The following is a 12,748-nucleotide window of genomic DNA, read 5'->3' as shown; positions in this document are numbered from 1 at the left end:
AGGCAGAAACTAACAGTTGTACTTTAAAGATGCATTTTCCTGAGACTTCTCGGATACTGTAGCTAACACTCCACCCCCCAACCCCTTCCTTTTCTGCTAACAGCATAGCAACTCTTTCAAGTAGTGGCTTTCACAACCCAGGCTGCACAGATGGAGCACCTGGGGATTAAATTAAAAACTTAAGTACACTATTTCAACCCCACCCCTTACCAATTAAACTTTCCCAGTTGTTGATGCCAAGGTGCAGCCTTGAAACCACTTTCAGCCTTGAAATTTCAGAGGAATGAATTCCACTTGTAGCTCCAGGAGAAATTTATGATTAAATTTAAGATTTTTATCCCATCTCCCTGGCCAGTAAGCCTTGAGAAGACATTGGCTCAGGGCTTCTGCGAAATTTTATTTGTTCTTTGGTGAAAACTTGTGAAAAAAATTTTTCTGACTGGTGTGAAATGGATGTGAAGACTGGAAGTGCCAATGGCCATTTTCACCAACCAAGAGGGGAAGCAGCCTGGAGCAAAGCCAGAATTCAGAAGTGGGCAGGAAGTTATCAATCTTGTATCCTTGATGACATAACAAACCTTACATTAAATGATGTCTGCAACCAAAACTACACCCCTGGTTAGAGTCACATCCGTTCAATTCAGCTCCCCTTCATTTGCAGCCTTTAAGAGCTCTAAATTAGAAAGTAACACATCGGCATGGTGAAGTAAAGAAAAGGGTGGAATTTAATCTTTATTTACAGGACACTGCAAGATATGAAATTCCACAAAGAAATAAGAAACCCATTGAGAGGAGAAGCTTCATACAGTATGTACAGTTTGGAACTGTTCAAGTATAGTTTCTTTGTAAAAAGTGCTACAATGACAAACCACGTGTAAAGAGTTCTTAGTAGAGAAACAGTAAGACAAACTTCTACCAAACATAGTACACAACAAACAACTTTATGCCTCAGATGTACAATCTAAAAGTTGAAGGTCCCAGCAGTGCCATCCTGAACTTGGAATGTATACCCTTCAGAGGTAGTTTCTGGCACAACATTTTGATCTTCCTCTTCCTGGAAGTATTTAAAAACAAACAATATAATCCCATAAATATGGCACATTTCTAAGAGGTAGCTGCCTAGAAGTCTATATTTACTTTTTTCTTCTTTTATCTCAATTTATTTAGGCTAAAAACAAAAACAAAAAAAAGTTTACACATTTTTCCCACCTCTGGCAACCACCAATCTGTTCTCCATATCTATGAGCTTGTGTGTGTGTTTTTTAACATTCCACATATAAGAGAGATCTTATGGTATTTGTCTTCCTCTGTCTGACTCATTTCACTTAGCATAATGCCTATAAGGTATTCACTCTTAAAGTCTTCATTTGTGTATTTCACCTTTAATCCTGAAACACACTTCAATATCTCAAATAGCAGAGGGAGGGATACTGAACTTGCCTGAGAGGGGAAGATTCTGAATGGGTTAAGAAATGCTACTACAACATGGATAAAACTAGAGATTATCATACTAAGTGAAATAAGTCAGAAAGACAAATACTGTATATTACTTACATGTGGAATCTAAACTACAACACAAATGAACCTATCTGTGAAACAGAATCACAGACATCAAGAACAGACTGGCGGTTGCCAAGAGGGAGGGGGATAGGGGAAGGATGGAGTGAGAGGCTGGCGTTAAATGTAAGCTATTATACATAGAATGGATAAACAAGTTCTTACTGTACAGCACAGAGAACTATAGTCAATATCCTATGATAAACCATAGTGGAAAATAATATACACAAAAAAGAATATATATGTATGTATAACTGAATCACTTTGCTGTACAGCAATAATTAACACAACATTGTAAATCAACAATACTTCAATAAAAAATTATAATACTAAAAGAAAAAAATTTTTAAAGAAAGTTTCTACAATTAACAGAAAAATAGAGATTTTTTTAACCTGTCACTTTGCAGTAGGCAAGAGCAAAACAGATTAGGCCAGAGAATGGCTGTGGGGTCGGCCTACTTCTCCAACTCCTACACAAACTTAGTCTCAAGATTCCAAGATTCATGGGACTTCCCTGGTAGCACAGTGGTTAAGACTCCGTGATCCCAGTGCAGGGGGCCCAGGTTCGATCCCTGGTCAGGGAACTGGAGCCCACAAGCATGCCGCAACTAAGACCCAGCACAACCAAATAAATAAATTAAACAACAACAACAAAAAAGATATTCTAAGATTCGTGAGGCTTTTCATTCGAAAGTAAATTGGTGACTTTTTAATATCTCAAGTTACAAAGATGGTATTATCATCAAGCCAAACATTAAAGGTGCAAATATGTATGTCATCTCCTACTTACACTAATATTTTACTGTATTTATCAGGGCTCATTAAAGAAGTATGAGGAAAAAAAAATCTTACGGGCTTAATCCTAAGTGTGTATTTTCCCAGTGCTTATTAACATTACCAGCTTACTCACCTCCACAGAGAAATACTTCTCAATCAAGCTTAATGAAGCTTTGTACACAGACTCATTTTCATGGTTTTGTAGAGCTTCAATTTTGTCCAAACCTCCACATTCTTCAATCATTATACTAAGTTTCTCAGTTTCACCTAGTTTCTCAGCAGCCTAAAAAAAAATTTCCAAGTTTAGTAGCTTCAACTTTGAATGTTCTGTTTTAATGAAGAAAACAATGTCTATGTTTGACTATCAATATGTATCAGACAGAAATAAACACAACAGTTCCTTCCATAATCCTATGAGATAAAACTATCTCCATTTTTAGCTACATTTTACATCTTTTAAAAATTCAAGGGAATCAGACCTGTACTTGCTCTTAGCAACTACTTCTGTAGCCTTCAGCCACAACGATCATAGTATAGTTCTCAATCTTTTCTGTGCATCAAAATCACCTCGGCAACTTTAAAAATGACGGTATATCCAGGTTCAATTGGTCTGTGATGGGAATTGGAAATTACTAGTGTAAAAGCACCCCAGATAATCCCAAAATGTATGTAGTCAAGGAAGAGAACCATTGTCCAAGAGTAAAGAGGGCCTACAGTATGTAAAAACAAATTCCCTGGACTAGATTATTTGATGATATCAAGAACCTATTAGGTATATTAGATATCATTCTAATTAGATATCATTCTTGATAAGAATGACATTGTGGCTAAATATGTTTTAAAGTTCTCAACTTTTAGAAGAAACATAAATTTTTAAAAATGAAATTACTTACTTGCTTCAAAATAAAATTTTAGGGCTTCCCTGGTGGCGCAGCGGTTAAGAATCCGCCTGCCAACGCAGGGGACACGGGTTTAAGCCCTGGTCTGGGAAGATCCCACATGCCGTGCAGCAGCTAAGCCCGTGCACAACTGCTGAGCCTACGCTCTAGAGCCCGTGAGCAACAACTACTGAGCCCACATGCCACAACTACTGAAGCCCATGTGCCTAGAGCCTGTGCCCCACAACGAGAAGCCACCGCAATGAAAAGCCTGCGCGCACCCCAACGAAGAGTAGCCCCCACTCGCCGCAACTAGAGAAAGCCCGCACGCAGCAATGAAGACCCAATGCAGCCAAAAATTAATTAATTAATTAAAAAAAAATAAAATTTTAGGTAAGGTGAGTAGAAAAAGAGGCCAAATGTTGACAATTATTTATGCTAGGTGATGGATACACTAGGGATCATTATTCTAAACTCAACTTTGATATGTACAAATTTCCATAATCTGAAGTTTAAAGTTGTTGAGTAAGACCTACCTACCACCAAGCACTATGACAAGTGCCCTGTGCTAGCATGCTTGGATCAATTAGGAACGGAACCAGAAGAAAAATATAATTAACTAGGTCATTCAAATTTAATTTCACCAAAATTCAGTATGAAACTGGGGAATTAAAAACTCTTGACAAAATAAATAGGTATGAATAGTGTCCACATATGTACCTGACCTCAATTCAGGTGACATCATTCACCTGTCATCTCCTTTATCTCTCTTACAATCCGTTGTCACACCTTTTATCAAGAGTGTGGCCCCCATAAATGTCTCTCTGATTCTGTGGCCCCCTGAGTAAGCTCAGCTGCCCCCACCCCAGTCACCTTCATAGCAAACCAATTATCAAGTCCAAATTCAAACACATGCCACCTTCTTAAGACTTACCTGAAAGATATTTGAGATGGCATCTAGAATAACCAGAATAATTTTAGTGTCTTTCGCAGTTAGGAGGTTCATCAACGGTTCTATTATGCCACAATGAACAAGGTATACAATCTGCTCAACTGTTCCGCCGCTTGTGTAGTTGGTCACAGCCCATACAGCTTCCTTTTGTGTCTTAAAGTCGGCCTAATTAACATAAGGAAACAGGTTTATTTCAGAATGGTCATAAAAATAAGATTCCAAAAGTACTGTTCTAGAAAAACGGTGACTAAAACTACCAACTGGTTCTATCCAAGCTTAAGTAAAAGAAATGACTATTATTTAGCAAAAGCAGTTAAGTACAACTTTACATTAGTACATTAAGAATCTACCAAGTGCCTGTCCATAAACACTAACAATCCCTTATTAAGTCCTAAGACTTCATTACCTTAGAGAGAACGCCAACAAGGAATGGAACTAATCCATGATTTACAACTTGCTGTATCTGGTCCTGGCGGCCAGCCGTGATGTTTGACATTGTCCACGTAGCTTCCTTCTGAATATTAGTTTTGGAGTTCGTAAGCAGGCTGGGAAAGATGGCAAGTGCTCCTGCATCTATTACAACCTGAGTCTGTTCATCTGTCCCAGTGACAATATTCCCTATGGCTCTTAGCGCGGGAGTCTGAAAAGGAAAAAAATGTTGACGCTGGCGGTTATCCTTTATCTTTTCCAGCACTGCTCAAAATCTCTATACCCTAAAAGTTTTGACAAGTAAGAAGCTCATTATATGGCCTAAAATAGACAATATGTCAATATTAGTACCAATTGATTATGCTCCTTAGAGTTTATATTCTCACCTGAAAGTTAACTTACCACAATTGGCAATTCAGTAGCTCCTAAAAGCTTCACAAGTTGGGGTACAACCCCAGTTTTCACAACCATTTCAATCCGTTCATTTGGACCATCGGTAAGGTAGGAAATAGCCCAGCAGGTATCAGCTAAAACTTCTGGATCATCGTGATGCAGGAGACGAACTAAAGTAGGAAGAATTTGCTCAACAGCATCTAAGGGGGGTGCAGGATTCTTGTTGCGACAAAGATTTGAAAGTGTCCAGGTAAGATTACGTAAGTAACCACACTAGGGGAAAAGAAAAATGCAATGAAGTGCTCTGTTTTTTGAGAAGGTGGGAAAATTAGAATCAATGAATAACTTGATGTATGTTAAGTAACTTACCGCTAAAGATGACAAATCAGGAACCGCCAAAAGTGCCAACAGCGGGTCAACTGCACCATACTTGATAACCAAGTCTCGGAAAACTGAGCCATCACCTTTAAAAAAAAAAAAAAAAGGCAAAAGTTAACCGTAACTGCTTGTTTAGCACCATCAATTTCAGTGACTGAGTGCACCAGTGTCTTGAAGCAAAGAAAACACTCTCAGAAATTCCTTAAATTAGATGCCACTTCCACCCCTTATATGCACTGGAAGCAAGTAAGTTCAAAACCCAACACAGACGTCACTATTACTTATGACAAGGCACTTCTACTAACCTCAGTATGACTGAAGACACTCAAGTCAAAAGAATCTTAAATCCAAGTACCTGCAATGTTTCCTAGAGCCCATACAGCTTGTTCACTGATGTGAGTGTGGGGAGATGCCAACAGAGAAATGAATGCTGGGATAGCACCTCCATCTACCACAGCCTTTGTCTGTTCTGATGTCCCGGAAGCAATGTTAGTGAGGGCCCAAGCAGATTCAAACTGAATGGGACTACAATCAGTTCTGCCCAAGAAGGACACAAATTTTGGAATCAAACCAGCCCGGATTATGCTGTCTATAGGGGGCTGTTTTTCCCTGGAAAGCAGCTTCCTAAGGGTAAGCAAAAAGAGAAACAAAAATTGAAGGTGATTATCAAAACACATTCATATAAAAAAACAATTTAAAATGCAACTCAAGAGTTTAGAACTTTAAACAACCTTTTACAGTAAAGCACTAAATGCTGAGACATTCTGGAATTTAAGAGGAGCTGAGCAGACTGGCTGCATGGCGCTACCATAAGTTGCGTCGTAAACTACTTTTTTTCCAAAACTGAGATATTACCAATAATGTAGAACCTTCTCTCTGCATCTCTGCAGAAAACTACTTTAGATCTTATCACTTTTTAAAAACTTTGACAAATCTGATAGCATTGCACTCTCATTGTTAATTTGCATTTCTCTGACCACTAATGAAGCTAAACATCTTTTCCATGATCATTTGTCAACTGGATTTGCTTTTCCCCACACTGTCAAGCTACAGAAATTATTAATCCTTTCTATTATGGATATCACAAATATTTGTGTATGGTGGAAGATAAGAGTCTACATATATTTATTTCCTAAATGGATGGACCATTCTAAATAAATGGGATAGCACCTCCTTCCCATTAGCTATTAGGGATAGCTAATCCCACTTCCTGAATAATTCCTCCTTTCCCTGACAGACTTGAAATGCCACTCCGACAAAAACTTTGTAATTTTGTTAAAAAGTACACCAAAAGGTTAACAGTGATTATCACTAGAGGTAGATGGAATTTAGGCAATTACAGAAAATTTTACATCCTCCTAAGGGAAGATTCTAATGAAAATAGGCCTAGGCCTGGCTTAAACTTTACTTTACCCACACCACCTGCTCATCACTCTCCCACCAAAAAATGTAAAAAGGCTGATTTCTTAGGTTACCCATGCTATAGCAGACAAGGCTTACCTAGCAGCTTGAGTAGCTTGGAGCTGGCTTTCCAAATTGTTGCTATTTATGCCTTTGACAATGTCATCAACAGACCAATTTACAGTGCCCTACAAGAAAATGGAATTAATTTTGCAAATTATCATTTTCAAGATTAAATATAGGACTTCCCTGGTGGCGTAGCAGTTAAGAATCCACCTGCCAATGCAGGGGACACGGGTTCAAGCCCTGGTCCGGGAAGATCCCACATGCCGCAAAGCAACTAAGCCTGTGCACCACAACTACTGAGCCTGTGCTCTAGAGCCCGTGAGCCACAACTACTGAGCCTGTGTGCCACAACTACTGAAGTCCACGCGCCTAGAGCCCGTGCTCCACAACAAGAGAAGCCATTGCAGTGAAAAGTCCGAGCACCGCTAATGAAGGGTAGCCCCTGTTCACTGCAACCACAGAAAAGCCCATGTGTAGCAACGAAGACCCAACGCAGCCAAAAATAAAGTAAATAAAATAAAATAAATTTATTTAAAAAAAAGGATTAAATACAAACAATAAAATCCCAACCCTAAGTTTATAATCAGTTACTAAGAGTTTAGCCCTACATTAAAATTTGCCTGTTAATGAAATATTCATTTTTAATATGTAGAACAATTCTCAAACTTGGTGTCATGATTAAACAAAGTCTCAAGTAATGGAGTATCCCAGCATTTAGTCACTAGATAAAGTAGCTGTGAACAACTTTAAAAAAATGAATTAGAGCACTGTGAAGGTTATTCCTACCTTAGTCTAAATCACTTGTATTTAGATATGCTGGGATTTTTCATATCTAAGTTTGTTATCTATTCATTTCCATAGTAGTGTTACAAATATAAATGTATAGGTTGTGATCATAGGTTTGAGTTAACTGTAGCATTGCTTTGAGAACCAATGCTACAGTTAGCTCAAAAAGACAGTGTCCCTTTCTCCCTATAGGCTTACAACTTAACAAGGAAAATGTGACAAGCAAACAATCATATAATAAATGGCTATATGTATAACACTATATATATATATATATGTATATATATATATATATATATATATGGTGTTATATGTATATAGTGTTATACAGAATTTACTCTCCTTTTTTGGTGCAGAATGGGGTGCTACAGGAATTCTGAGAAGGGAGCATTTTTCCTGTTAGGCTAACCAAAGAGTGCTATAAGGAGAAGATGGGATTTGAGTATAAAACTCGAGAAATAGCGCATAGGTGGAATTCAATTAAAAAAAAAAACTGATAAAATACGGAGCGCTAAAGTAAAGCATAACATGAAAAAAAGTAGGAAAGTGCCCAATATCTTTGAAAGATGAAATACATAAATTTGAAAATCTAAGATGGGTCTAATTTACAAAAAACCTTCAAAAAATAAGGATTTAAAATCATAAAGTTTCTAAGATGTTTAAAGCAGAATTTTAGGAAAATTTTTAGGTAAGTAGTATGTGGCACAGAATGAAGGGAAAGATAAAATTAGGAGACTACTGAAAGTATTTCAGTACTGAGGAAAAAGACCTGAATAAAGCTGGTGACAAGTATAAAAAATAGAGAAGAAAGGAAGGAAGGAAGGGAAAGAGAAAGAGAAAGAAAGAGGTAGAAATAAGATGGTTCTGGACATGATTAACTTTCAATTAACAGTTAAATGGCCAGGTCAAGGTATGAGCTGGCAACTGAAAATGCAGGGAAACTTGAAGGGAGATCAGAGCTAAAGACAACCTTAGGATCAGCTTCAGTAGATTTCGGAGGGTGGGCAGGAAAAAGACAACCCATCAGAATTACTGCCGGGGAGCACACAAAAACAGATCTTCACATTTGATAGTTAAAACCACAAAGCTAGGAATGTTAATTTAAATTTCTAAGAAAAGCCCCATATTGATTTTTCTGGGTTTACCGTAATTCATAAGCTAAAATATCCTTACCTGGTTGTTGCGGTTTTCCTGCAGTGGAGAAGCAGCATCATCTGGAAAAGAGCTGACATTTCTCCTTTTCAGCATCTGGTCATCCTTCTTAGCTTTCCTGAGCTCCACATTAACTTCTATTCGGCGCCGCCTCATTTCCTTGAGAAAAGACAACATATTATCTCACCTATTACAATCAGTTTTTGTTGCCAAGTGAGGGCACTTTTTCAAATTCGCTCAAAATTTTGACCCCCTTTCCAAATATATTCCCGTTTAAAAAATATCATAGGAAAGCAACAGAAGGTACTCACTGTACTGTCTTTCCCCTTGTTCTTGAATCTGTTAAGGCGGGCAGCTGGTGAATTAGCATTCTCATTGGTGGACATGGTTATGAGACAAAGGGAGAAAGCTGTAAGATGAGGGAGAGAAAAAAATTTCCCTTTTATCATTTTGTTGTGCAATAAGATGAGCATTAATGGAATTATCAAACACATATTGAGTCTACATTTCTATGTGAGAGGAAGAACTTCCTTTTTCAGCACTATTAAACAGCTTTGGCCAAATGATCTTCGGCCCCTCCCCTCTGAAGGGCTGATAACTTCCTGGAGCAGTACTGTCCACCAGAAATATAATGCAGGCTGCATAAATTTAAGTTTCCTAGTAGCCACATTTTTAAAAAAGCAAAAAGGAACAAAATGAAATTAACTTCAGTAACATATTTTATTTAACCCAACATATATTTTCTCATTTCAACACGTTACATCAAAAAATTACTGAGATATTTTACATTCTTTTTTCTTCGAGATCTTGCAGGGACTTTAAGCTTACAGCATAACTCAATTCAGACTAGCCACATGCGTTTGGGGACTACCACACCGGACAGTGTGCCTCTAAACTCTATATGGGATCTATAAATAGTTAATTGAAGACAAAGTAGGGGAAATGAGGTTACAGTTAAAATCTATGTCCTAGGGGCCATAAATTCCGATCCTCTGGAGCCTCTACTGTCTTTAAAAGGCCCAAACAGGTACATTCTCCACGTCAGAAAATTTTTTTAAAATCGGATTCATCATTACTTTGTGGAGTCTTTCATAAAATTTCCTGCCCACCCACCCTGAACACCTGCGACGCAGTTCTGCATCTTCAGCATCTCGCATACATTTTCATTTCCAGAAATTCTGAGCGAATCCACTAAATTAGGCTGATTATCAGCTGTGCTTCACTCAAACTCAGCTACTTAAGAGCATTCTCCAAGAGAGCACAAAAGTAAAAGTCTTCCTTACAAGTGGCTATCTTTAATTCCATTCTGTTCTTTTACGAAATTGTGACACAACCAAACCTGGGCCTACGTGTTAAGAGACAGAACTTGCAACTGCCACCTCCATCTCCAGTCCCTTCCCCTGCCCCACGCCCCCAGCCCCGACCCCATTTCGGGGAAGCAGCAGCGGGAACGGGCGGAGGAGGAGCCAGAGGCGCTGGGCCCCCTACCGAGGCTTTCCTCCTCGGGCCTCACTCTGATTCTCTCTCAAAGACAATCGCGGCTGTTCGGAGGGCCTCGAGACCTACAGCCAAGCATCGTGCAACGCCCGTCTCGCCAACGAACTACGCCCCCGAGGCCTCGTTAACCAGAGAGGCCAAAGCCAGGCCCGGCACCTACCCCGGGCCTCCCCTCCCGCCGCCTGCAATCCGAGCGCGGCCTTGCGGGCCAGCCGTTGCCGCTTGGGCCGGGCTGCGGCCTCAGTTCGTACCTACACAGCCGGCTCAAGCTTCCACAGGAGGCGGTGCGGGGCGCACAGGCTGCGGATCGACTGCGCTCAAGACGTCCACCACGGTCAGCCAGAGGACGGTGTGGCTCGAGCAGCCGGCCGGCGCGATTTAAATTTCCCGGTGGCCCCGCATTCCGATTGGCTGGTTCGAGCTTACGCTATGCGCCCATTGGTGGATTTGAAAAACACGTTGGGGCGGGGGTCAGAGGGCCCCGAAGAAGAGAGGATAGCATCGCGAGATAAGGGAGAGGCCGGGCTATCCCAGAGCGCCTTGCAGTTCGGAGGAGAAAGACTCCAGATCCCGGCATGCAGCGCGAAGGGCCAGTTCCCAGTCAGCCATGCCTGGAGCGTTGGCTTTTAGCAGTGGGTTTATGCCTGTATGGTGGATGGTAGTTTCCCTGGATGTTTGCCTTAAACAAGTACCACAAATGATTCCCAAAATAATTCTCTTTCAAAATCTTGATATAGAAATATATTGCTATGCATTTTTCCCCTGATAGGACTCAGAAGGAACTTGGCCGGGGTTTCTGGCCATCAAGGAGGGGAGGGGTAAGGCAGATATGTGCTGCATTTTTTAGGTGGTGTTGATGTTGTTGTTTAACTTGCGTCATGCAAAAGACTGCATAGAAGGCATAAATATGGTAACAAAAGATTTATTATGCCTGTTTCTCCAGTCTTATTTTTAATAATTTCAAATACAGTAGAGCTGCAAATCTTTATCCATATTTGCCAAATGTTAACATCTGCCACATTTACTATTTCTTTCTCTATGTAAATATATATACACACGGCTTTTACATATTACTTTTTGAACCATTTGAGAGCAAGTCTGAGAAATCATGTCCCTTTACCCCTAAATATTTCGGCTTATATCTTGTAAGAATTCTATTATATAACCACACCACAATCATCAAATTCAAGACAACTGAACTTTGATGCGATTACTTATTTATAGTCTGTGTTCAAATTTTGTCACTTGTTATAGTAATGATCTATGCTATATTTTATACATTTCTGAATAAAATGTTTGTATTTTCTTGTACTTTTTAAAAAAGCATCAATGATGGTTATCAGAACCTCAGGATTATGGGCCACTTTGTTGTCTTTTTGCAACTTTTCTGTATTCTGAAAAGGGTATTTTTAAGAAAAGCTGTATTGGCTTATTTTTTACTATAGATAAATTCAAACAATTATCTTCATCCCTTCTCGCAGGCACTTTTGCCAGCCTCACTCATTGTGTAGCAGCTATGAGAGTCATAGGAGGTTGATTCTACTCCCACCTAACCAATCAGCACAATCCTATCTCCCTAAATGCAAAAATGTGGAAGGATTTCACCTCCAAACCAGTCACTACAAGGCATTCTCTTGGCTACTGTGAATGGTTCTGGGGAAGTCATGTGACCTAAATTCATCCAGTTGGGAAGCCTGTGCCTTTTGTTTAATGATTAGAGGTTGGAAAGCAGGCTCTGTTCTTCTGAACGGAGAGATGTGAGTCCTAGAAATCTGAATTAGACAGTTGTAGAGAAACCAGGATCAACAGCCTGCCTTACCTCAGAAAGCTGCTTATATGACTTTGAAATTACATCATCCAATACATTTCCTTTGTTGTTTAAGCTCGTTAAATTGGGTTTTCTTTTTTTTTTTTAATTTATTTTTTGGCTGCGTTGGGTCTTTGTTGCTGTGCGTGGGCTTTCTCTAGTTGCGGCTAGGGGGGCTACCCTTTGTTGCGGTGCGCAGGCTTCTCTTGTTGCAGAGCACGGGCTGTAGGCGCGCGGGCTTAGTAGTTGTGGCGCACGGGCTTAGTTGTTCTGCAGCATGTGGGATCTTCCCGGAGGAGGGTTCGAACCCATGTCCCCTGCGTTGGCACGTGGATTCTTAGCGGTTGGATTCTTAACACTGCGCCACCAGGGAAGCCCCAAATTGGGTTTTCTTTTGCTTGCAAGTATTGGGTACTATGTGCCCAGAATTGTTCTAAGTGTTTTACCTTTATGAATACATTTAATCTTCACAACTCTGTGAGGTAGTATTATTATTTGTTCCATTTCACAGAAGAGTGGGTGGTTAAGTAACTTGTACAGGTTCGCACAGGAGTAAATGGCAGACAGGATTCAAACCCAGGCCATCTCATTCCAGGATCCGTGCTCTCTGACCACTATTCTGTGCTTGCACCTGAAAATAACCTGAAACAGAAGTAAAATGTCAAAAGTGAAAGT

General features: G+C 39.8%; 1 protein-coding gene across 1 annotated transcript; it reads right to left on the bottom strand.

Moving 5' to 3' along the window:
- Positions 1-702: 702 nt before the first annotated feature.
- KPNA2 (karyopherin subunit alpha 2) lies at positions 703-10,650 on the bottom strand. Its single transcript, XM_030843155.2, has 11 exons — positions 10,518-10,650; positions 9,081-9,178; positions 8,791-8,928; positions 6,865-6,953; positions 5,720-5,988; positions 5,356-5,450; positions 4,996-5,259; positions 4,571-4,804; positions 4,147-4,329; positions 2,468-2,617; positions 703-1,054 (listed from the first exon to the last, which is right to left on the bottom strand). The coding sequence occupies exons 2-11, from the start codon at positions 9,153-9,155 to the stop codon at positions 962-964; spliced, it is 1,590 nt and encodes a 529-aa protein (XP_030699015.1). The 5' UTR covers positions 9,156-9,178; positions 10,518-10,650; the 3' UTR covers positions 703-961.
- Positions 10,651-12,748: the final 2,098 nt, after the last annotated feature.

The sequence above is a fragment of the Globicephala melas genome, chromosome 20, assembly GCF_963455315.2.
Source record: "Globicephala melas chromosome 20, mGloMel1.2, whole genome shotgun sequence".
Classification (NCBI taxonomy): domain Eukaryota; kingdom Metazoa; phylum Chordata; class Mammalia; order Artiodactyla; family Delphinidae; genus Globicephala; species Globicephala melas.
The sequence above is the reverse complement of the archived record's forward strand: the minus strand, read 5'-3'. Positions and strand labels throughout refer to the sequence as shown.

What these genes read in the sequence shown, in the direction of transcription:
- KPNA2 (XM_030843155.2), bottom strand. Translation starts at nt 9,155, where the DNA reads ATGTCCACCAATGAGAATGCTAATTCACCAGCTGCCCGCCTTAACAGA. An exon ending in CTACTGAATTGCCAATTGTG is followed by an intron (nt 4,805 to 4,995) that starts GTAAGTTAACTT and finishes TTTCCTTTTCAG; the next exon opens with ACTCCCGCGCTAAGAGCCAT. An exon ending in TTGTTGGCGTTCTCTCTAAG is followed by an intron (nt 4,330 to 4,570) that starts GTAATGAAGTCT and finishes TATGTTAATTAG; the next exon opens with GCCGACTTTAAGACACAAAA.